Raw genomic sequence first — 26,271 nt, forward strand, 5'->3', positions numbered from 1 at the left:
CATTCACCTGGATTCACCATTCACCTGGATTCACCATTCACCTGGATCCACCTGTATTGCCCATTCACCTGTATTGCCCATTCACCTGTATTGCCCATTCACCTGTATTGCCCATTCACCTGGATTCACCATTCACCTGAATTCACCATTCACCTGTATTGCCCATTCACCTGGATTCACCATTCACCTGGATTCACCATTCACCTGGATTCACCTGGATTCACCATTCACCTGTTCCAACGGGAAGTATTTCTTAGATTTTCTTTCTCTATTTTGGAGAACTACACAGGGCGGTTCGGTTCGAAGCCTTTGTTTTCTCTGTGCGTTTTTCCATCAGACGGTAGCCAAAGACACCCAAACCCAATCATACCTCTTAGGCCCGGTTTGCCGGACAAAGATTAAACCTAGACTTAGATTAGAACGCCCTTTCAATGGAGCATCGTGATTGTCAACGAACGTGCTTTTTAGTCCAGGGCTAGACTAGATCTGTGCCTGGGAAACTGTTTCTAACTAAACCAATGCTAATATGATCATTTGTCTGTTCAGGGCAGTGAAGAAGTAGTATGCCTCCTCATGGTCTCATTCATCCTCATCAATAAGAATACTCATTTACATTTACATTTAAGTCATTTAGCAGACGCTCTTATCCAGAGCGACTTACAAATTGGTGCATTCACCTTATGACATCCAGTGGAACAGCCACTTTACAATAGTGCATCTAAATCTTTTAAGGGGGGGGGGGTGAGAAGGATTACTTTATCCTATCCTAGGTATTTCTTAAAGAGGTGGGGTTTCAGGTGTCTCCGGAAGGTGGTGATTGACTCCGCTACTCAATGTAAATATTAAGATGTATGTTGAATGCATTTATAAGGAGACATGGTTTATGTTTCTTCTAACTTTACCCACATCATATATCATGACCATACAGTACTCTCTCTCCCACAGGGTACAGCTGCACTGACTGACTGTGAAATGGGATTCTCAGTGTGTCAGCGGAGCAGTCACTTCTTAATGTGTGTTGACAAATCAAACTTAATCTAATCGAATGACCTTAGTAGGAAGTGTAAGATGACAAATAATCAATGGGGTGAAATGTTTGCCTTCAATCCTTTGACTGCGTGACTGAAGGGCACGATACTGCATGAAGCAAAGCCCAGATATGTTCTGTAATGCAGCTAAGAATTGAACGTCTAGGCTCTACTATGTTTACTGACAGTGAACACGTGTTATACTCATAGATCGTATATACAATCAAACATTAGCACAAACCAAACTAGATCCCTGGAGGACTCAAATGTTATATTTTCTCACAGGAGGAAGAATGTTCTCAGGGAACTTACCAAAAAGTTTACTTTTCATTTTGAGGGGAATCATCATCATAGAACTAAATGTGTTTTTGTTTTAAGCAAATCATGTGATATTGAGTTAGTGTTTGACTCTATTACCTTATGTACTGATCTTAGTAACTACCTCTGAGTTCTAGGTATACATACTGTTATTATGTCCATGTTACATTGTAAATGGACATGGCCACATCTGTGTGAACCTGTGTGTTATTGTAAGTGCATACCACCATCTAGTGTTCAGTTCTGGTCATTTATATTCTGTTTACATTATGGTTTCTGTTTGTCTTAGCATTCGTTGGTCACACCACTTAGACAAAGGACCAAACTGAAATCCTACACACGGGCCTTATTCACAGAGTGTACAAAACATTAAGAACACCTTCCTAATATTGAGTTGCACCACCCCACCACCCTTTTATCTGCAGAACAGCCTCAGTTCATCGGGGCATGGACTGGTGTCGAAAGCCTTCCACAGGGATGCTGGCCCATGTTGACTCCAATGTTTCCCACAGTTGTGTCAAGTTGGCTGGATGTCCTTTGGGTGGTGGACCATTGTTGATACACACGGGAAACTGTTGAGCGGGAAAAACCCAGCAGAGTTGCAGTTCTTGACACAGATGCACCTGGCACCTACTACCATACCTCATTCAAAGGCACTTCAATCTGCTGTCTTTCCCCTTCACCCTCTGAAGGCCACACATACACCATTCATGTCTCAATTGTCTGAAGGCTTAAACATCCTAATTAAAACTGTCTCCTCCCCTTCATCTACACTGATTGAAGTGGATTTAACAAGTTAGATCAATACGGGATCATAGTTTTCATCTGGATTCACCTGTTCAGTCTGTCATGGAAAGAGCAGGGGTTCCTAATGTTTTGTACACTCAGTGTAATTGTGATTTGGTCACTATCCTTCTAAGTTATGAATTTCCCCTTCGATTCAATGATTCAATGATTATGTAAGAAATGTTTTGTACAGTCAGTGTATATCAAATCACTGCTGGACATATGGAACTGGGGTTTCTGTCAAACTCATCTGCCAAAAAAAGGTATTATTTAGTCATATGTTTAGTTTATATGGCAACTTTAACACCTCAGTGAAGTATGTGTTTTATCCTCTGTTATGTGTGATCCTCAGAGATTGATGGAACTACTGATATTGTTTTAACCTTTTATGGATCATATATAATTGTGTGTATTAATTATCAATTCATAACAGATAAGCAACAGTGAATCGCTTTCTCATGGTTCTGTAACAGGGTAGGAGTCCATTTCAATTCAGTCAGTTCAGGTTGGAAACTAAAATTCCAATTCCATTTGGAAAGCAATTAGGTAAAATGGAATTTAAATTTCAGTTGTCATCCTGAACTGCCTGAATGGAAATGGAATTTAAATTTCAGTTGTCATCCTGAACTGCCTGAATGGAAATGGAATTTAAATTTCAGTTGTCATCCTGAACTGCCTGAATGGAAATGGAATTTAAATTTCAGTTGTCATCCTGAACTGCCTGAATGGAAATGGAATTTAAATTTCAGTTGTCATCCTGAACTGCCTGAATGGAAATGGAATTGACCCCAACTATTCTGCAACATTTCTGTAATAGTTGAGACAGCCCTGTGGATGCAGACTGAACCAAAGCATTTATTGTGGAGATATATGCCCCAAAGACAACCCAGAAAGCTAAAAGCTTGTGTGTGTATGTATGTATTTTCAGTGTTGTGGTTGTATAAAACAATCAAGTGTTTGTCCATAACAGAAGATTGTCTTAACATCTCGAAAGAGGACTGATATCTGTTGTATTGTTTTCCTATTGGCCTGTTATTCATTCATTGTATTCAACGTCATTTTTTTTGTTACACCAATCATGGTTTGTCTGGATATTCAAAAGGTTTATTTGACTGAAATAATAAAGCCTGTTGCTTACATCTTCTTTTGGTCTGGTTGTTCTTTCAGTGATGTGACGGTTTAAACCACGTGTCAAACTCATTCCACGAAGGGCCGAGTTTCTGTTTGGCTCCTCGTACTTGATTGATGAATTAAGGTCACTAATTAGTAAAGAACATCCCTCACCTGGTTGTCTAGATCTTATTTGAAAGGAAAAACCAAAATATGCCCTCCATGGAATGAGTTTGAACATTGACCTGGTTTAAACAGTGACAGGAGTTCAGAATGAGAAAATAAACCGGTAGTACTCATGGTAGCTCCTAGGGGGCGCTAGAGGACAAAAAGCAGAGGTCTACGAGCTATGCATCAATTCTGTTAATTTCTTTTTCAAGTTTTCCCTCTGAGTAATTAATATAAGGTAACGATCATGGCATAAAAGAGTGATCCCAAGCTTGTGTGCTTATAGCCGTGAAAAAAAACAGCATAACAGCCTCAAATGGTTAGCATTGACCAGGAGGTTTAACTTGTTAGATCTCTACATTCATCAACACACAACCATGCAGAAGCTCAGTGCATAAATAAGATAATTTATCACACAATGAGTAAAATATTTAAAAGAACCCTTCCTCAGAGGTTGTGCTTACACTAAAATGTTTTGGTTGTGACATGTAATACTTTTTTGAACTCTCACTGTGTAGGAATAAACAGCAAAGGCATTGTACAACAACCAATCAAACAGGATTTCAAAAGTACAACAGCTACAAACTCACAATAATACCAAACACTACAAGACAAAGTGAGATGCCAAAATGTGCAGTTTTGTTTTCTAGATACACGTAGATAGATATTTTGATAATGTAAAAGCCTTTTTCAAGCAATTGTTTAAGTTATTCTACCATAACTAACCAGGGTCTGTATCAGATCACAATATAGGTGGGTGGTCAGCACTGTTGTTGTAGGATAATGTCACATCTTACACCTCTATGGTTGTCGAGTGGGTGTGGCGTTTCTTAACAGGAGAGTCTGGCTCAGACTCTGTAAAGACGTCATTTTCCAGTTGTTCTTCAATGGGCTTCATCATTTTGGATGTGTTGGAGCCAGGAGATTTTTCTGGAAAGAAGGACACAACGATTAGGGTGGGAAAAGAGGTGTGTGTGTGTTTTATTATGTAACCGTGTGTGCTTCCATATGGTCACAGACGAACACACCATAAAGGTGGCACAAACAAGGTTGTCATAGGTCAGAAATTCCACCAGCCTTCATTCTCATATGACAATACTTTAACAACAAAACAGAATCACAACCACACATTTGACAGAATACACAGATAGACCCTAATTTCACATAGTGTTTGTTTGTGTTGGAGACGGGGGGGGGGAAGACAGTGTGAAGTTAAATCAACATGATCAGAAAACAAAATCATTCTGAATCCTTTTCCAGACATATCACTCACATTTGCAATTCAACCCCTACATTTGATATGGAAATGGCAACAGGATCATGTAGAAGCTGTTGGGGTTAAAGAGTGTCTTGTATGTCTAAATACTGAACATGTTCCAGTAGGAGCTGTACAGCAGCACTATTACTACAGGATGGATGATACGAATGAATGATGTCCTACTCTTAAACACTGAACTTTGAAGATGTTAACGACAAACCAGGTTACCCGGTGTCACACCCTGACCATAGTTTGCTTTGTATGTTCTATGTTTTGTTTGGTCAGGGTGTGATCTGAGTGGGCATTCTATGTTGGATGTCTAGTTTGTCTGTTTCTGTGTTTGGGCCTGATATGGTTCTCAATCAGAGGCAGGTGTTAGTCATTGTCTCTGATTGGGAACCATATTTAGGTAGCCTGGTTTGTTTTGGGTTTTGCGGGTGGTTGTCTCCTGTGTCAGTATTTGTACCACACGGGACTGTTTCGGGTTTTCACGTTTCTTGTTTTGTAGTTTATTCATGTATAGTTTCATTATTAAAGTACCATGAATTATAACCACGTTGCATTTTGGTCCGCCTCTCCTTCCCAGGAGGAAAACCGTTACACCCGGGATCACTCGTTTTAGAACAGGCAACATAGTGCAGAGCTGTAGGGTTAAATATTTAGTGTTGGGTTTGAGGGAATGAACTAGCCTGAGTCCCAGATCTGTTTCAACTGTCTTGCCAACTCCTATGTCATTGTCAAGTCAAATGTTAGTTGACAAGACAGCACAACCGGATCTGGGACTCAGGCATTAGGAAGTTGAATTTGAGGGCTGTGGGGGGGGGGCACAACACTTAGTAAACAATGTTGTCAGATTGGAGCTAAACCCCTAATATACAAGAATTTCGTGACTGTTAACATCACACATCAGAGAGGATATGAGGGGTAAACGATGAAGACGGACTCAACCCAGAATGCCTCATGATTTGAGTAAATTAAGTGACTGTATAACAGCTACTATTGACCTGGCAAAGATTCACTGTGAGTCGAAACTTTGTCACTATTAAAAGGTGGCATTACAAGAATGATACTGTCAGTCTTTTTCAGACTCAATAGCGAATCAGGTTGTTAGACACTGACAGATGGGCCAATAGTATCACAGCTTGATGGGAGGTGGTGAGACTTACGATGTGAGGATCCACTGGAGCTTCCACGGTGGATCTGGTTCAGGATGTCGCCGGTGTCACTGGTGCTGCCCATGCTGTTCCTCATCTGCATCATAGAAAGCTGGGAGCACAGGCTGGGCTGACGCTCCATCTTCTTCGCTGCCTGTTCATGTAAACATAGTCATCGTTATTGTTATCGTCATCATTGTTATCATCGGTGTCACCACCACCATCATCATAATAATTTCTTACATAATCATTGTTATTTGAATCTAAGGAGACATTTCATAATTTAGGAAGGTTAATGACCAAAGCACAATTACACTGTGTGTACAAAACATTAGGAACACCTGCTCTTTCCATGACATAGACTGACCATGTGATTCCAGATAAAAGTTATGATCCCTTATTGATGTCACTTGTTAACTCCACTTCAATCATTGTAGATGAAGGGGATATAGGTTAAAGAAGGACTTTTAAGACTTGAGACAGTTGAGACGTGGATTGTGTATGTGTGCCAGTCAGAGGGTGAATGGACAAGACAAAATATTTAAGTGCCTTTGAACAGGGTATGGTGCCATGTGCACCGGTTTGAGTGTGTCAAGAACTGCAATGCTGCTGGGTTTTTCACACTCACAGTTGCCCATGTGTATCAAAAATGGTCCACCACCCAAAGGACATTCAGCCAACTGGACACAACTGTTGGAAGCATTGGAGTCAACATAGACCAGCATTCCTGTGGAACACTTTCGACACCTTGTAGAGTCCATGCCCTGATGAATTGAGGCTGTTCTGAAGGCAAAAGGGGGTGCAACTCAACATTTGGAAGGTGTTCCTAATGTTTTGTACAATCCGTGTATGTTTGTAGACAATACAGACTACAGTGTCTCAATTTCTGAACAGTGACTAAACCCACCTTGTCAGTGAGAGTGGGGTCGTTGAGCGAGTACAGCTTGTTGGTGATGTCTTTGCCAATGAGGTACCTGAACACCTCGTTCAGGAAGGAGTCAGACTCCAGGAAGTAGGTGAGCCTCTCTCTGGACCAACACAGAAACTTACAGTTCTCCTCCGCCATGATGGTCACCTGTAAATGAATCAACAAGTCACAGGTTGTCACGGTAACAAACCTGCCCTATCATGACCTAATCATGCCAACAGTACTTGTGTTGTTTGGTTTTACCCAGTATAGATACACTATGAACTGGAATATGGGTTAAATGATAAATTGCGTTATATAGGAACACCTATATATATATACCTATATATACCTGGAATTTTTCTCCTCTGTTCATCTGGGTTGATCTGAACTCAGGGGAGTCGATGAAGGCGTTGGTGTAGATGTTATGGAGGAAATGACCACGATATGACACCTTCATTCTGTCACACAAAAACGTATAGTCAACATGGATGACCATGGACGGATCAAATGCACACAGATGCACACAGATACTGCAAAACCTTAATACTCATTATTATTATCATTAGTGACCATCATTCAGGGAAAACCTGGGGTGGAATGACATGGTAGATAAGTGACAGGGAGATGTCTCAGAGTGACATGGTAGATAAGTGACAGGGAGATGTCTCAGAGTGCCATGGTAGATAAGTGACAGGGAGATGTCTCAGAGTGACATGGTAGATAAGTGACAGGGAGATGTCTCAGAGTGATACCTACTTTCCTTTAAGGAGGATACTGAGGCGCTCATCCACGGAGGTCTTGTCCTCGGCAGCATACACCTGTCCCTTCTTCAGGCTCTGGATGGTGCAGAATTGGCCCGTCAGTCTCTGGAACAGGGCCTCGCGCACGTGAAGGGGCTCAAACATCCGCTTGTACACTGACTTCAGCTCCCTGTCAATCTTAATCTGACAGAAGACACAGCACGGTTACAGCTCATTGTCTGTAGCTGGTAGAGGGGAATATAAAGCGTTACGATGGATGATTGACGTGACTTGAGCTAGGCTCCTGATTCAGGGTGGATAACCAAAGGACCAGGCATGAAGTATATTTTAGGGTCTTTAATACAATGTCACCACAGCAGCCAACATTAAGTGAGGGCCACCTAGTTCCACTCATCCTTGATATTGAATTGATAGGACATAATTCACTCATGTATGTCATTCAGTGTTAGTAGGTGGAGGGAGGAGTAGAGACATGGGAGTGAAGAGGACAGCAGTATAGATGTGTAGATAACTTCCTTCCTTGTTATGAGGAGAGGTGGTCAGGTATGTGAAGGCCCCCTATACACTGAAGGTCCCCTGGTGGCAGCAGTGCATTTGAAAGACCTGCATCTCATTTAGGTAGAGAGAGACAGAGTGGCCCCAACGCCAGGGGGATGTGACTGGCTGTCTCACTGCTGAGAGACAAAAATGGAAAACTCATCTCCAAAAGTCCTCATCAATATAACTGTTCCAGGCAACTTGTACCTACTCTAAGCTGTATGTATGTACGGTATATAAATGGACCACAGTCTGCCTCTAACTGGACTGTGTTGGGTTGGGGCAGAACTCACAGGTCTGCGTTTGTAGACCAAGTAGAAGAAGTGCATGAAGTTGACCAGCAGGAAGACCACGTTCCACACCATGACATCCAGATTACACCGGTACAGCGTTGCCCAGGTGATGAACAGACAGCTTCCTGTCAGGGACAGGAACAGGAAGTAATAAAGCACACTTGAGTTGTTATTGGTTGAGTTTTATCCTCATATTGCCGTATAGCGGTAAATTATTAAACTAACTTGAGAAAACTCCAGTAGGCAGCTGTACTACCACCAACATAGTGGTCACATGATGTGATATCATTCCACTCTGCTCAGTCCCTTTCCCCAGCTGTACTACCACCAACATAGTGGTCACATGATGTGATATCATTCCACTCTGCTCAGTCCCTTTCCCCAGCTGTACTACCACCAACATAGTGGTCACATGATGTGATATCATTCCACTCTGCTCAGTCCCTTTCCCCAGCTGTACTACCACCAACATAGTGGTCACATGATGTGATATCATTCCACTCTGCTCAGTCCCTTTCCCCAGCTGTACTACCACCAACATAGTGGTCACATGATGTGATATCATTCCACTCTGCTCAGTCCCTTTCCCCAGCTGTACTACCACCAACATAGTGGTCACATGATGTGATATAATTCCACTCTGCTCAGTCCCTTTCCCCAGCTGTACTACCACCAACATAGTGGTCACGATATGATATAATTCCACCCGACTCAGTGTCTTTCCCAGTTATACTACCACCAACATAATGGTCACGATATGATATAATTCCACCCGACTCAGTGTCTTTCCCAGTTATACTACCACCAACATAATGGTCACGATATGATATAATTCCACCCGACTCAGTGTCTTTCCCAGTTATACTACTACCAACATAATGGTCACGATATGATATAATTCCACCCGACTCAGTGTCTTTCCCAGTTATACTACCACCAACATAATGGTCACGATATGATATAATTCCACCCGACTCAGTGTCTTTCCCAGTTATACTACCACCAACATAATGGTCACGATATGATATAATTCCACCCGACTCAGTGTCTTTCCCAGTTATACTACCACCAACATAATGGTCACGATATGATATAATTCCACCCGACTCAGTGTCTTTCCCAGTTATACTACCACCAACATAATGGTCACGATATGATATAATTCCACCCGACTCAGTGTCTTTCCCAGTTGTACTACCACCAACATACTGTAGTGGTCACGATATGATATAATTCCACTCTACTCAGTGTCTTTCCCAGTTGTACTACCACCAACATACTGTAGTGGTCACGATATAATGTCATTCCACTCTACTCAGTGTCTTTCCCAGCTGTACTACCACCAACATAGTGGTCATATGATATGATATAATTCCACTCTACTCAGGGTCTTTCCCGGTTGTACTACCACCAACATACTGTAGTGGTCACAATATGATGTCATTCCACTCTACTCAGTGTCTTTCCCAGCTGTACTACCACCAACATAGTGGTCATATGATATGATATAATTCCACTCTACTCAGGGTCTTTCCCGGTTGTACTACCACCAACATACTGTAGTGGTCACGATATGATCTAATTCCACCCTACTCAGTGTCTTTCCCAGTTGTACTACCACCAACATACTGTAGTGGTCACAATATGATGTCATTCCACTCTACTCAGTGTCTTTCCCAGCTGTACTACCACCAACATAGTGGTCATATGATATGATGTCATTCCACTCTACTCAGTGTCTTTCCCAGCTGTACTACCACCAACATAGTGGTCATATGATATGATGTCATTCCACTCTACTCAGTGTCTTTCCCAGCTGTACTACCACCAACATAGTGGTCATATGATATGATGTCATTCCACTCTACTCAGTGTCTTTCCCAGCTGTACTACTCCACTCTACTCAGTGTCTTTCCCAGCTGTACTACCACCAACATAGTGGTCATATGATATGATATCCTTCCACTCTACTCAGTCCCTTTCCCAGCTGTAATACCACAGCCACTCCCCCTTCTCCAGGAAGTGTGGACTCGTTCACTCACTATAGTGTTTATCATATTTCTAAAAAGCAATTCAATGCATATGAATCCTTGAGAGGGAGTGAACGAGTGAATACTTTGGAGAGAAGGGAGAGATACTTTGGTGGTAGAGCTGGTAATGAAACTGAAAAGTGTGTAATGAAATCGTATCATAACCACCGAGTTGGACTGTAATCTGGGCCAACAGAGGCCAGTATGGACCCACCTGTCATCAGCATGAGGCGCAGCAGGATCATGTGCAGGGTCAGGGTGGTGGGGATGACCAGGCCCAGGAGGAGAGACAGGTTCCCCAGGTGGAAGAGCAGGTGGTGGGCCTCCTCCCACTCCTCACAGGAGGTTATGTTGGGCTCCATGGTGGTCATCACCAGACCTCCACCTCCAGCCCCGGGTACAGACCCAGGGACTGCCGACCGCAGGGGGGCCAGGGTGGTGTAGAACAGGCTACTGGTCATCTCTGGAGAGGCAGACATCCTGATCCTCACCTAGAGAGAGGTGGGGAGGGTGTTGTGGTTGTTTATGTACTGCTTATGAATGGGTTATGTACATGTTATGAATATATTATGTTGGTACCTTTCAAGTTAAGTGTTACAGGATTGGTGGTAGAAACAGCAGATTTTTGCAGTTGAAATGTCAATTCACACTGCTGCTGTTCTCATAGTGTACATCAATTTGTCACTATTACAATCTCAATATCCTCAGGTTTCAATAGATTGTCATAACAGATTACTGTATTTCCAAATGTTTTCTTTTATGTAGTAATGCATTAGAATAACTTTTTAGATTATTATAGGCCTACTGACACTGTCAAGTTCATATTTGATTCAGCAACTAACTGATTTAATACTGTAAATAGCCTGGGAATTGATCATACCGATCATACAGCACTGGAGTGATATTGAAAGGGTTCGCGTTAACGTTGCAGCCACGCAAACAAATGTGTGGGAAAATACCAACCTGAACTGGGTTTTGATCTGCCGACCAACGCGCAACAATATTTGACTGCCAGTCCCTCAAATATAGATTATGAAATGACATGGAAAATGTGCGAAATTAGTCGGCTACAATACGCTGCTTGTGGAAAATGAACGGGACCTACCGGCTGACGTTTTAAGAAATAGCGTAATTTGTTTGAGCGTTAACTTTCCTTTCACCCCCCAGTCAGAGTAAAATAACAGAGAATGGGAGATGTAACTTACCAATCTGACAACAATCGATCAGGAATAGAATACAATGGACAAGTATTGAGGAGCTATAAATGTAAGGTCCTCGCGAGCTGGGGGACTGCACAATGTGATTCGCACATTCCAGCGTGCTGACAGGCATTGACTAAAATGGGCAAGAAGCGAGGGGACAGCAGTCAACACATCCCGCCGCTACGCACCTGCAAAGTCCAGGCACGCCAACAGGGGGAGGTAAAACTTCCCTTTTTGAAAACTGAAAATATAGCCAAGCAGCCAGCAACTCCTTGAAAATATTATAAAGCCAGTCGAGTGAATCGTGTTATGTATTTCGAGGTGTTGGTAAACCTAATTGAACAGTGCTCCTTCACCCTCCAGAGGTGACATGAACTGCGTGATGAGGTTGACAAGAGCAGATATTAATGAGATCAGCACCAAGGTCAGCGCCATGATCAGCGCGAGAAAGTGATTGACACTCACCTGTTGACTGCTCCACAGAAATTCACGCTCTCCGAAGAAAATGTTGCAGGCCTAATCAAAGTTATTCGAGATACAAAACGTATAGGGCCACATTGCATTGTTAATACTTATTTATGATTAAACACAAATACTGTCAAAAAAACTCAGTAAGGCAATTGAATATACAGTCTCAATTTAAGACAGACAGGTAGTAAAGTACACTACAAAACATAAACAGGAATTTCACTGGTATTTTGATGCAGAGAAAATCCACCCTATCATATCCACTCTACTCAGTGTCTTTCCCAGCTGTACTACCACCAACATAGTGGTCATATGATATGATATCCTTCCACTCTACTCAGTCCCTTTCCCAGCTGTACTACCACAGCCACTCCCCCTTCTCCAGGAAGTGTGGACTCGTTCACTCACTATAGTGTTTATCATATTTCGAAAAGCAATTCAATGCATATGAATCCTTGAGAGGGAGTGAACGAGTGGATACTTTGGAGAGAAGGGAGAGATACTTTGGTGGTAGAGCTGGAAATTAAACTGAAAAGTGTGTAATGAAATCGCATCATAATCACCGAGTTGGACTGGAATCTCCAGCAGAGCCCCCCCCACACACGCGCGCGCGCGCGCGCCTATTGCATGCTGCCTGGCAAACCAAGTGGATGGTTACTTGATGTGCTACAATGTATTCTATGATGATGCGTAAACTACATAGCTTATGCCATATCCATAGCCTAAGGACTTGAGGATAACAGACAAAAATAACATCCATTAATGAAAAACAAACATTTAAAAGTTCCGTTCCAGTCACTCGTCAGTCTCTTCGGGTGCTGTTATAGTTATAGGGACACGGCCACGGTGGCCACGGTCATATTGCGCTGGGACTCGTAGGAACCCATCTGTTCGGTCTAATTCTGGCAACGGGGACACGTGACAGTAGGTGGGTAACCGGAGATCATATCGGAACCCGCGGCTGTCGAACGCCTTGTCGTTGAGGGAGTACAGCTTGTCCGCGATGTCATTCCGCACCACGAGCGCAAAGACTTTGGCGATGTAGCGGTGTTTGGCGAAGAGTAGGTACAGTTTCTTACGTCTCCAAGAAACGTACCTACAGCAATGATCTGCACGCAGGGTCACCTGGGGAAAGAAAACACGAATGCTTATACACTGAGTATACCAAACATTAGGAACACCTTCTTAGTACTGAGTTGCACTCCGTACAGGGATGTTGGCCAATGTGGACTCCAATGCTTCCCACAGTTGTGTCAAGTTGGCTGGATGTCCTTTGGGTGGTGGACCATTATTGATACACACGGGAAACTGTTGCGCGTGAAAAACCCAGCAGCTTGCAGTTCTTGACACAACCCGGTGCGCCGGGCAACTACTACCATACCAACATTTCCAAGGCACTTCAATCTTCTGTCTTTCCCATTCACCCTCTGAATGGCACACATACACCATCCATGTCTCAATTGTCTCAAGGCTTAAACATCATTATTTAACCTGTCTCCTACCCTTCATCTACACTGATTGAAGTGGATTTAACAAGTGACATCAATAAGGGATCATACAGTAGCTTTCACCTGGATTCATCTGGTCAGTCTATGTCATGGAAGGAGCAGTTGTTCCTAATGTTTTGTATACTCAATGTATATGCCAGACACAGCCACATTTTGCTTTATTCGATCAGTTTACTATTTACCTGGAAAACGCCCTCCTCTGACGGCCGGAGAGAGTCCCATTCAGGTGAATCGAGAAACTGGAAAGGATATATGTCATGTAAAAACTCTCCATTTACTGTCACACGAATTCTGTAAAAAAAATGTATAAAAAAGTGGGACATTAGGCTATTTTATATGACATAACACCAAATACAGTTGGATAAAATGTCAAAGTGAAGTTGAAATGCACCTGCCGGACAGAAGAACGGACAGCTTATCAATAGCAGTCTTGCCCTCCATGGCAAAACAGTGGTCTTTCTCTATAGTGTGGATGTCCCCTTCACAACAAGCGACTATCTTGCCGAAGTGGGTGAGCGACACCCCCAGCTTTTTGAACAGGTAGCTGTACAGATCTTGAAACTCCTTTTCGAAAGTAACGTTCCTCAGCCGGTAGGCGACGTGCACAACTTGAACCGCACATATCCCAAAGAGAGCGAAATTCCACAAAAAGGTGTCGGTAGTGCACGCGTCCGACCATGACCAAATGGTTGTGCAGAAGAAACCGAGCGTCAGAAAGGTAAACAAGTAGAGGAGCCCATAGAACCCGCTCCCTCCCATGAACCCCAAAACAAGGAAGATACTGGCGAGGTGGAAGATGGCACCCTCGGATCCCCCCTTCCATTCTTCGCATAACGGGTGCACGACAGCCGCCGTCAAGTTTTCAGAAGGTGGGAAAAATTCTGGCGCCTCCATTGTCGCGCGTGTGGAGCACGTCACTTTTCAGAAAACTGAGAGGTGGTAAGAGAAAACGAATAAGTGAAACGTCACGGAGACTTACACCCTAAAATGTAATCGCCCTAAGTTTTGATTATATCACCTCTTAAAATATGACCCGGGTATCGGGACGGGGGTGGCTAAGTAACTCCTCCCCTTGGTCCTGACGTCCTCCTGTTTAAAGCTCTATCCGGCTCATCCAAACCATATTTTCTATGCACATGACGTCTAGGATATATCCAATAATTGAAATGCGTTATTGAGATGTACGGATATCAAATTACGTATTCATCCATTTACAGCCTAAGTAAATTACATTACACAACACCACCAAGTAGGCCTAACATGTTTACCTTTCAATGCAAATCTCTGATAATTCTCAAACTCACTAAACATATACTGTGATGATGGTGTTATGAATTTGCCTGATCAAGAGAAGATTGTGATGATGAATCCAAGGTCTCTGACAGAAGGTGGTCTCCAACAACTCAGTAGGGCTGTATCATTTTCCTCTGCCTGTTTCTTGTTCTGCTATAGGTGTAAATGTGAGTAGGATGAAACAGCTCAACTCTAATGAGAGGTTGTATGTGTGTGTGTGTGTCTTTCCCACTCCTTGATCTCTGTTTTCAGACCAGTACACCATAAATCACAGTGGTAGACTAGCAGTGGGGAGGCAGCAGTGATCTATCTGGGCTAAAATAACCCACTGCAGTTTCCCCTGGTGAGCTGCTGCCTACCTGACCAGATAGTCAAGGTGACATTGAGAATCACAGAGCTGCAGAGGACTGAAAACTCAGGAAGTGTGAAATATTTAGGACATGCTGCAATCACATGCAGAGATCCCCTGGGTCCAAATCCTTCAGTATGTCAGACAGACAGAGCTAGATACATCCTGTTTGTGTGAGTTCTCTCTCTCGCTCGCTCTCTCTCTCGCTCTCTCTCTCTCTCGCTCTCTCGCTCGCTCTCTCTCGCTCTCTCTTTCACTCTCTCTCAGCCCTCCACCTCTGTCTCACTCAATCCCCCCCCCCTCTCTCTCTCAAATTCGCTCTCTCTCTCAGCCCTCCACCTCTGTCTCACTCTCTCTCTCGCTCTCTCTCTCTCTCTCTCTCTCTCTCTCTCTCTCTCTCTCTCTCTCTCTCTCTCTCTCTCTCTCTCTCTCTTTCTCTCTCTCTCTCTTGCTCTCTCTTTCACTCTCTCTCAGCCCTCCACCTCTGTCTCACTCAATCCCCCCCCTCTCTCAAATTCGCTCTCTCTCTCAGCCCTCCACCTCTGTCTCACTCAGTCCCCCTCTCTCTCTGAGGAATTATTGCCCTCTTTTCAAACTGAAGGTTACCACAGCTGTCTATGGGAGATGGGAAACAGTAAGGGACAGTCTGAAGGTATGTAGTGGTGGGATCGAACCCTGGCTTCAGCTGTTGTGACTAACTTGATGCTAGGAGTGGTTATCTCCTTTCCCACACTCCAGTCTAAGGTCAACATTGTGGTTGCACAACGGGCTGCTCAGAACACTAAACATACACACTCACCAACACACTACCCTGGTTATCAAACTCAATCTCATTATAAAAGAGGTGCAACTCACTTTAGGCGTTGGTACTTTTACAGTACCAATGTTCATATTGTAGAGCAAATATTGGGGCAGTGTTGATCCCCCATGACACAATCCATGTCTGAAATGAACAAAACCCGTACTTAAGCAGTACAACATTAGAGGTGTTGCTGTGCACCGGACCAATTCAAGCACTGTGTGTATGTGAGTGTGCAACTACATCTACACACAGGGAGAATGTGATGTAGATTGTGCCAGCTACCAGCAGCTATACAAAGACTATCAGAAACCCAACCCATCCATAAATAGGACTACACCCTCCACACACGTGTGTGTGTGTGTGTGTGTGTGTGTGTGTGTGTGTGTGTGTGTGTGTGTGTGTGTGTGTGTGTGTGTGTGTGTGTGTGTGTGTGTGTGTGTGTGTGTGTGTGTGTGTGTGTGTGTGTGTGTGTGTGTGTGTGTGTTCAGGTTTGACAAATGGTGGACCTTCTCCCTCATTAATTTAGAGAGGGATGGTGTTAATTGGGCCATGGCATTAAACAACCTTGGCAGAGAGAGGGGAGAGAAGTATCTGTCCCTTAGGTCTTCATCTGTCCGAGAGAGAGAGAGTTTTTTTTAGTTTTTACTCAAGTGTTAACATAAATAATGACACACTGCCTTTTCAGAAATGAAACGACAAATGTAATTCCAAAACAAAAATAAATACATAACATATACATTAAACTTATTTCATCAGCAAAAAATAATTTCCCCTCCTCTACAAAACAAAGCGTTCCTTCGTAGGCCCACTTCTCCTCAAATAATAGGAGATCTTTTACAGCTGAAAAGAACTCAAAATCTACTTTTATTCTTGCTTTCACTAATCCTTTAAAAACACATCTTACATCCTGCCCATATCCCGTTTCTATCTTATGTTTCCTACTCAGAAAAATTGACATCTTAGCTTGTCCCAAAATAACATTTAACATTTGACATTTTCTTTTCTGTTGTTTACTATATTGAAACCCCAAAATAAAAACAGTGTTATTGAAAAACTCCCCTACAGCTTTAAACAAAGATTCCAGCATTTCCAATAGAGGTTTTATCCTCTCACACTCCATAAAACAGTGAAAAATGGTTTCTCTTATATTACAAAAAGGACATCCATCTCTAACATCTGAGTTAATAACAGATACAAAAGCATTAACTGCAATGATGCCATGTAAAACCCTCCATTGCATATCACCAGTACCCTTTTGTAACGGTGGTTTGTACAGTGCTCTCCATGCTGGCTTTACCTTGTCATCAATGCCCAATTTTACCCTCCATGGAGTGTCTTTTCTATTTTTCAATTTATCTTTATTCAACACCTTGACACACCCCCTATACAAGTCCTTCCCATTCACCTCATCTAAACCCACCTCCTCCAACCCTCTCAAATCCAGCAATAACGCCTTTCTTTCTGACTCGGGGATATTTGGTTTAATCCCTAGTCTTGGAAATGAGACGTCTTCATCTTGTACCTTCTTCTTGTGGCTACTAAGCATACCCCATTCTTCCGCTGACAGAGCCTTCCTGCAGCTCCCCAGCATTTGTCCGACAATCCTTTCCGACCTCATCCCCAAATGTTCTGCCACCCGTCTTCCATCCATTAAGGCGGGCCCAGCCATGGCCATTAACTGTTTTAAGGTGATGATTTTCCCCTTCACCAGAATCTTGGAGAAATGTGGAACAGCTGCAGTTGTACAATCCAGTCTTGCCCCATACACCAGAGGTTCCTCCAACAGCCAATGCACTGACTCCGCTGAAGTTCGTCTGGACACCTTCATTATGCTCCACACTCTGAGAAGGCCTCTGTAAAACGGAGGTACTCCCTCCCTAGAAATCTGGCTACTATCAACCAGAAATAAAGCCTTCTTTAAACCTAATCCTCCAACCCGCTGTAATATAAGACCTGCCACCCCTCTCCACACCACATTTTCCGGTCCATAAAGCAACCTTTGAATAAACTGAAACCGGAAGGCAGCAGCCCTACTAACAAGATGTACAAGACCTTGTCCCCCCTCCTCTTTTGACAAATACAAAACACTTTGTTGAACCCAGTGATATTTATCCCAAAAGAAATCCACAATAATTGCCTGTATCTTAGCCAGAAGGCCAGATGGTGGTTCTGAAACTGACAACTGATGCCACAGTGCAGAGGCAATCACATTGTTAACTATAATAGTGCGCCCCCTATATGACATACAAGATAGTAACCAACGCCATCTCCTCATCCTCCCTTCCACCATTTCAACCACCCCACTCCAATTTTTTTCCATAGTCCCCTCATCTCCTAGGTACACTCCAAGATACTTAAAACCTCCCTTACACCATTCTAGCCCCCCTGGCAAAGCCATGATCCCTCCAGACCATTCTCCAATCTGTAAAGCACAACTCTTTTCCCAATTTACCTTTGCAGAGGATATTCCCCTAAAACGATCAACCATTAGACTCAAGCTATCCACCTCCGCTTGATTTTTCACTAACACAACTATATCATCAGCATAGGCTGAGAGACGAGTAGGAGGAATATCCTCTGAAAGGCACACCCCTGCAATGCGACTTCTAATGCTATTTAGTAGTGGCTCTATAGCAATGGCATATAACATCCCTGACATAGAACATCCCTGCCTAATACCTCTACACACTTTAAAAGGAGCACTCAAACCACCGTTAACTTTCAATACACTTTCAATGTCACCATATATCACCTTTATCATGGCAATAAAACCAGAGCTGAACCCAAACGCCTCAAACGTGTGCCATAAATATTGATGTTCAACTCAGTCAAATGCCTTTTCCTGATCAATTGAAATTAGACCAGCATCCAACCCAATAGCCCTAGAGACGTCCAAAAAATCACGAATCAGAGAAATGTTATCCCCTATCTGCCTGCCAGGAACACAGTAGGACTGATCCGTATGTATGATTTGCCCCATCACCTCCCTCAGCCTGTTGGACAAAGCCTTTAACAATATCTTATAATCAGTGCACAATAAAGCCACCGGCCTCCAGTTCTTCACCTCCCTCGGGTCACCCTTTTTGGGCAGTAGGGTGAGGACAGCCCTTCTGCAGCTTATTGGTAGTAACCCTCCGGTTAAACTATCATTAACTACTTCTAACCAATCCTCTCCCAACATAGCCCAAAAAAGACTTAAAAAAGTCAACGGGAAGCCCATCAATGCCTGGTGCCCTTCCATCTTCCATGCCTTTTAATGCAGTGTATAAATCCTGCAAAGACAATGGTTGCTCAAGCTCAACCTGAGCTTCTGCAGCCACCTTTGGGAGCCCATCAAAGAAATGCTGTGTCACTGTTTTATCCTCTTTGTACTCACACTTGTAGAGCTCAGCATAGAACTCTACTGGCCTCTTTCTAATTTCACTAGGGCGAGTGAGCAACAGCTGATTTGAGACAATGAATAATTTTTCTTTGTCCATTCTTTTTCTCTAAACCAAAGAAAAATTTGGATGAGGCATCCATTTCAGATATTCCCTGAAACTTACTTCTCACCAGTGCCCCCTGTGCTCTGATACCCAGCAGGTCTGCCAATGCAGCTTTTCTCCTCTTGAGGGCCTGAGTATGGCCTCGATCTCCTGTGGTCTCAACCAACGTCATGAGTTCCACTATTTCAATCTCTAGGGCTTTCATTGATATGGTGATATCCTTGGTGACATTCCTCGTGTATTGATTACAAAATTGTTGAATCTGGATTTTCCCTATATCCCACCACTGTTGAAGGGATACAAAACTGGCCTTTTGAGACCTCCACCTCTCCCAGAAAAAAACTGAAACAGTTCCTGAAGTGAGCATCACTCAATAAAGTTATATTAAAATGCCAGTATGCGCTTTTGGGTTTTACATCGTTAATGAACACCACCTCTGTTATTAAACAATGATCAGAAAATCCCACTGGGGTTATCACACTTGATTTACAGACCTGAGATTGATGCTCAAAAACATAAAACCTATCTAACCTGGCCATAGAGATGATGTTCTCTCTCACATGCACCCAGGTGTACTGCCTTGTTCCTCCATGTTGACTCTGCCAAATATCACACAGTTCATGTGTTACAATTAGGCGTTTTAAAAAAGTCCTTGAGGCTATATGAGGTTCTTGGTGATTTCTATCTAAATCGCTAACTGTGCAGTTAAAATCCCCAGCAATAAATAAATAATCTTCTTTGTTACATTTCTCAATGGTATTTGATAATGTCTCTAAAAAACATACCCTCTAAACTGTCACCACTGGGCCATATACATTTATCAGACACATAGTGATGTTTTCATACCTTGCTCTAACTTTTAATAACCTCCCCTCAACTACCTCTTCAACCTCATATGACAAAGGCAAAAACCCTTTTGAGAACAAGATAACCACACCCCCACTTTTTGAGTTTTTATGACTACACACCACTGTCCCCCCCCACTCCTGTTGCCACATAACTTAATTTTCCAAATTACAATGCGTTTCTTGTAGAAGATTTATGTCACTTCCCTTTCCCCTAATTAACTCATACACCATGGCTCTTTTTTTAACATCTCTTGCCCCATTTACGTTTAAAGAAGAAATCTTAAAACTGCTCATGGATGACAAAAATATACAGAGGAAGATACAGCCACCACATCTCTTTACAGAGTTAAAACTGCAACTGAACTCTTTCATTTTCTTTAGAATTTACATCACTTATCACTCTCGTGACCACTTTCTTGAGTCTAGCAATTTCAGGGCTTTTCAAACTTCCCCCTGTAATTTTTGACACCAGAAACTTTGCTGATTCAATAAACAATTCACGTTCAGGGAAAAAATCAGTTACATTGTAATCCTGCATATATTTCTTCCCTTTCGTCAACTTCAGAAATTGACGTATCTTCTCGATCCCATACCTCCCTTCCACCCCATTTATCTCACTATATTGTTGTGACGCGTCAGATGACTCACTCTCGCTATCCTCCCCAGAAGAGAACTCCACCATCTCTACACCTTGTTCATCTTCAACTGATCTATTAATCTCTACCTTTCTCTTAGAATTAGACCCTTCACCACCTCTTAAATTCTTCCTTTTACTCCTCTGTATTTTGAAAACATCCGCTTCCTTTTCTGACCTCCAAATTCATTTTCCAGCACCACCTCAGCGACGACAGTCGCAATCTCACCTACTGTTTCCCCTCCCTCTTTGTTCTGATCTACCACAATTGCCCCCGTATCCACAATGCCTTCCTCTCCTACTTTTCCAACCACATCTGCCCACCTTCTCTCTTCCCCTGCACCCTTAGCATGTTCATCCCTTCGCGGTGGTGCGTTAGTTTCACCCGCACTAGAGCTACTACCAGGCTCAGCGCGCTCATCCTCGGGACAACTACGCACCAAATGCCCCTCTCTTCCACAGCCAAAGCATTTAATTGATTCAGTAGATGCATAGAAGACATAATCAAATCCATCAATCTTAAAGCTGAACGCTAAATTCAGTTAATCTCCGTCCTTTTTTAAAATCATATGCACTTGTCTCCTATGAGACACGACATGTTTCAACAACGGAGATTTGCATCCAAAAAGAACCTTCTTTATTGTAGATACGATTTGACCATGGCGAGATAACTCTCGCTCTAACACTTCATCTCTAACAAATGGTGGCACGTTAGAAAGCATAACTTTCTTCGCCGGATTCATAAGCGGAAATACCGGCGTCTGTGTCTCCCACAACACAACACCCCTCTCAACACCTTTTCAATTGAATCTATGAATATCACTACAGCGCTATTCATCCATCATCAATATATATATATATATACATACAAAAACCCGATAGAGTGAAAAGAAATTCCATTCGCTCTCACAATCACTCCTGTTTGACGACTCACTCCCAGCATGCACTCCGACGAGAGAGAGAGAGAGAGAGAGAGAGAGAGAGAGGGAGACAGAGAGAGAGAGACAGAGAGAGAGAGAGAGAGAGAGAGAGAGAGAGAGAGAGAGAGAGAGAGAGAGAGAGAGAGAGAGAGAGAGAGAGAGAGAGAGAGAGAGAGGAGACAGAGAGAGAGAGAGAGAGAGAGAGAGAGAGAGAGAGAGAGAGAGAGAGAGAGAGAGAGAGAGAGAGAGAGAGAGAGAGCGAGAGAGAGAGAGCAGGTGGGTATGAAAAATGCCAATTAGTATGAGCATGTAGGGATATCTGGATGTCTGGTACTAGCTTTGGTTAGGAGAAAGTATGTCAGACAAATACACCCACCTCTACACACACTCCACACACACAGACACACACAGACAACACCGGTGAACTCAAACCGAGGCGTAATGAATCTCTTTCAGAGAATTCTCAGCACTGTCATTAGTGTTATTTTTAGAGACTCCCCAGATATAGGCCCTGGACCTTGGATAGACTGAGGAAACCACACACACCATAGGCCGACTCTAGTGACTCTACTCATGCAAAGATACACTGATGTATTTTGTCATGCGCACACACACACACACACACACACACACACACACACACACACACACACACACACACACACACACACACACACACACACACACACACACACACACACACACACACACACACACACACACACACACACACACACACACACACACACACCATGATAGATAAGTCCGACAAGGGACAAGCTTGTGATAGTGTCCCATTACTCTCCATTAGATGCAGCCATTAATTACAAGCCCATAACTATTAACCACAAACTCTCATACATATCACATACTCTGCTGTGTTCCTTCATCTGGGAGTCTGGATGATGAACTAATTGATTTCCTCATTAACTGACAGGCGACACGGAGATTTGCTATGATTGACCCCTGTTTCCACGGAACTGATAGTTTCCCATTCCTGCAGACAAATGAATCAGACTGTCCTGGGAGGTGTGCGCACACACACACACACACACACACACACACACACACACACACACACACACACACACACACACACACACACACACACACACACACACACACACACACACACACACACACACACACACACACACACACACGACAGGGAAAGGGAAAGGGAAAGGGAAAAGGAAAAAAAGGGACTGGCCTCTGATAAAAGAGACTATGGAAAACGAGGTGCCTCTTTTCATTCCTCTCGTATAATGAGAGAGACTCAGACGGGGGATTCTTATCTGGCCTTCTCTCTGTGCTCCAAAGACGTTCATTTGTTCATTCTTTCTGATGAACAAGAGACTCTTCTATTTTTTGTGACTTAAAGAAAAAGAGTAAAGCCTATACAACACACACACACACACACACACACACACACACACACACACACACACACACACACACACACACACACACACACACACACACACACACACACACACACACACACACACACACACACACACACACACACTGGCCTCTGATAAAAGAGACTATGGAAAAACGAGGTGCCTCTTTTTCATTCCTCTCGTATAATGAGAGAGACTCGGACGGGGGATTCTTATCTGGCCTTCTCTCTGTGCTCCAAAGACGTTCATTTGTTCATTCTTTCTGATGAACAAGAGACTCTTCTATTTTTTGTGACTTAAAGAAAAAGAGTAAAGGTGAGCGGTGTCTTCCAGTATGGCTCCTACACTCTTCGGGAAAAAAGGAGTTATCTAGAACCTAAAAGGGTTCTTCCGCTGTCCCCATAATAGAACCCATTGAAGAACCCTTTTTGGTTCCAGGTGGAGACCTTTTGGGTTTCATGTAGGATCCTTTCCACAGAGGTTTCTACAAAACGGTTCTACGTGGAACCAAAAAGGGTTCTCCCTGGATCGTAATAGTTATCCTATGGGGACAGGGTTAGGGTTAGGGTTAGGGATTGTGAGAGCGAATGTTTGGAACCTTTTTTAAGAGTGTATAAACACACACACCACACACACACACACACACACACACACACACACACACACACACACACACACACACACACACACACACACACACACACACACACACACACACACACACACACACACTTTCCAGAGTTCAAGCTCCAGTCACACACATCACTCTGAATATGTCCCCAACATAAAGTACTGGCATTAAAAACATCCGAACTAGCTTCACAGAGTTGGTAGCTAGCTAGAGCCATTGGTTCTGCTTTGCTTCAAGTCAAACTCAGTAAACTCTCCATCTCTCCCACACACACTCATGTGAACACATGTCCAGGAGCAGAGGAGAGAGTCTTCATTTCCTTGTCTTCTTCATTAGTCAGTGTACCTGTAGGCCACTCCAGTAATCAGGAAGCTGCTTGCATAGTCACAGCTAGGAGGACCAGGGAGGTGTGTGTGTCTAATCCAAGAGGACTGACTCACTGGCTCTTTTTCCATTGTCTAAAAGTCTGTCCTCTCCTTGCCTCCTCTCCTTCATTGCACTGATTTGAAAGACCTGACAACGTGAAAGCCACAGCCTAATGATGAGTGTCCACCATATTGTTTCCACCTAGCAAGTCATTCTCAATCAGTGTACTGTAGATGAAGGGGAGGAGGGGAGGGCGGTTTAATTGGGTTGGCGCCCCCCCTTGGGGTGTGCCGTGGCGGAGATCTTTGTGGGCTATACTCGGCCTTGTCTCAGGATGGTAAGTTGGTAGTTGAAGATATCCCTCTAGTGGTGTGGGGGCTGTGCTTTGGCAAAGTGGGTGGGGTTATATCCTTCCTGTTTGGCCCTGTCCGGGGTTATCATCTGATGGGGCCACAGTGTCTCCTGACCCCTCCTGTCTCAGCCTCCAGTATTTATGCTGCAGTAGTTTATGTTTCGGGGGGCCAGGGTCAGTCTGTTATATCTGGAGTACTTCTCCTGTCTTATCCGGTGTCCTGTGTGAATTTAAGTATGCTCTCTCTGATTCTCTCTTTCTTTCTTTCTCTCTCTCGGAGGACCTGAGCCCTAGGACCATGCCTCAGGACTACCTGGCATGATGACTCCTTGCTGCCCTCAGTCCACCTGGCCGTGCTGCTGCTCCAGTTTCAACTGTTGTGCCTGCGGCTATGGAATCCTGACCTGTTCACCGGACGTGCTACCTGTCCCAGACCTATTATTTGACCATGCTGGTCATTTATGAACATTTGAACATCTTGGCCATGTTCTGTTATAATCTCCACCCGGCACAGCCAGAAGAGGACTGGCCACCCCTCATAGCCTGGTTCCTCTCTAGGTTTCTTCCTAGGTTTTGGCCTTTCTAGGGAGTTGTTCCTAGCCAAAGTGCTTCAACACCTGCATTGCTTACTGTTTGGGGTTTTAGGCTGGGTTTCTGTACAGCACTTTGAGATATCAGCTGATGTACGAAGGGCTATATAAATACATTTGATTTGGTTTGATTTGACAAGCCTTTGAGCCAAAGTGGCCGGTAACAGAGACAGAGAGCGGGGGAGGAATGACAGATCATCTCTCAGTGATGAGGACCACTCATGGCACCTCAACAGCAGCACAGCTATCTCCTCCACTGTCTCCACGACAACCACTAGCTACAGTTGTCTTGACCTATGGGATTGATGTAACTGGGAGGATCTGGCTGTTTTGCTAAAGGGTTGGAAAATAACCACTGGAGTGGAGCTGTGCCAAAGGGGCCTCAAGGGGGCTGTTGGGGACAGAACCACACGCTCCGGGCCAGGTGGCTATATAGCACCAGGGAATGGAGGAGACCTTAGGGAAGGAGGTCCCCCTAAGTTGGTCAAGTCTGAACCTAGGAGTTTGGGCACTCTGAAAACATTCAGGGAGCAGATGGAGGAGAGGAGAAGGGCTATCTGAGATATGTCGAAAGTTTCATGGTTTGACGCAAGACCGGAATCCGAGGTGCTCCTTGATGAACCTGAAATAATTGAACAAGAGCAGTTAGTAAACAGGTTAATAATAGTCTTGGTGGAAGGGAGCATAGCTGGGAGTGGCTCCCCATCCCATCAGAGACTGAACCTGGTCTCCCGCGTGTAGGAAGGGGCTCAGTTTTTGGTGAGTGTAAGAATTTCTGACAGAATGGGCTAAAATAGCCCCCCCCCTCCCCCTGTACGTGTCCCTCCAAGTGTTGTAGGTGAGGGATGCACTTGAGAGGATAGGAGCCAAGGGGTGAGATGTCGGCTAACCTCACCAGCATCAATGAGGGCAATTTCATCAAGAACGAGACACACCTGAATGAGATCTGAGTGAGTGGGGTAGACTATACCTTGGTTTGGATACTGTGTACAGGGCTCATGGAAGGAGGGTTGGGTAATTAGGATGATTATTTTACTAGGAGGAAACATCAAACTAGGAGGGCGGAT

The 26,271-nt window shown here is 43.7% G+C and overlaps 1 protein-coding gene across 4 annotated transcripts; it reads right to left on the bottom strand.

The window, feature by feature from the left end:
• Nucleotides 1-2,579: 2,579 nt before the first annotated feature.
• LOC118372074 (blood vessel epicardial substance-like) lies at nucleotides 2,580-14,608 on the bottom strand. Of its 4 annotated transcripts, none has more exons than XM_052489901.1 (9): nucleotides 13,923-14,608; nucleotides 13,714-13,822; nucleotides 10,568-10,844; nucleotides 8,324-8,448; nucleotides 7,489-7,676; nucleotides 7,082-7,190; nucleotides 6,730-6,897; nucleotides 5,835-5,976; nucleotides 2,580-4,340 (listed from the first exon to the last, which is right to left on the bottom strand). In XM_052489901.1, the coding sequence occupies exons 1-9, from the start codon at nucleotides 14,423-14,425 to the stop codon at nucleotides 4,204-4,206; spliced, it is 1,758 nt and encodes a 585-aa protein (XP_052345861.1). In that variant the 5' UTR covers nucleotides 14,426-14,608; the 3' UTR covers nucleotides 2,580-4,203. The 4 variants fall into 4 exon arrangements, with proteins under 4 accessions (XP_052345861.1, XP_052345862.1, XP_035613719.1 ...); XM_052489902.1 differs by having other exon boundaries at nucleotides 3,055-4,340; nucleotides 13,714-13,770; nucleotides 13,923-14,059; XM_035757826.2 differs by lacking the exons at nucleotides 13,714-13,822; nucleotides 13,923-14,608 and adding an exon at nucleotides 12,021-12,616 and having other exon boundaries at nucleotides 3,055-4,340.
• Between the last annotated feature and the right edge of the window lie 11,663 nt (nucleotides 14,609-26,271).

The sequence above is a fragment of the Oncorhynchus keta genome, chromosome 31, assembly GCF_023373465.1.
Source record: "Oncorhynchus keta strain PuntledgeMale-10-30-2019 chromosome 31, Oket_V2, whole genome shotgun sequence".
Classification (NCBI taxonomy): Eukaryota; Metazoa; Chordata; class Actinopteri; order Salmoniformes; family Salmonidae; genus Oncorhynchus; species Oncorhynchus keta.

What these genes read in the sequence shown, in the direction of transcription:
- LOC118372074 (XM_052489901.1), bottom strand. Translation starts at nt 14,425, where the DNA reads ATGGAGGCGCCAGAATTTTTCCCACCTTCTGAAAACTTGACGGCGGCT. An exon ending in AGTATCCTCCTTAAAGGAAA is followed by an intron (nt 7,191 to 7,488) that starts GTAGGTATCACT and finishes TTTGTGTGACAG; the next exon opens with AATGAAGGTGTCATATCGTG. An exon ending in CTCCAGTGGATCCTCACATC is followed by an intron (nt 4,341 to 5,834) that starts GTAAGTCTCACC and finishes CCTTCTTTCCAG; the next exon opens with AAAAATCTCCTGGCTCCAAC.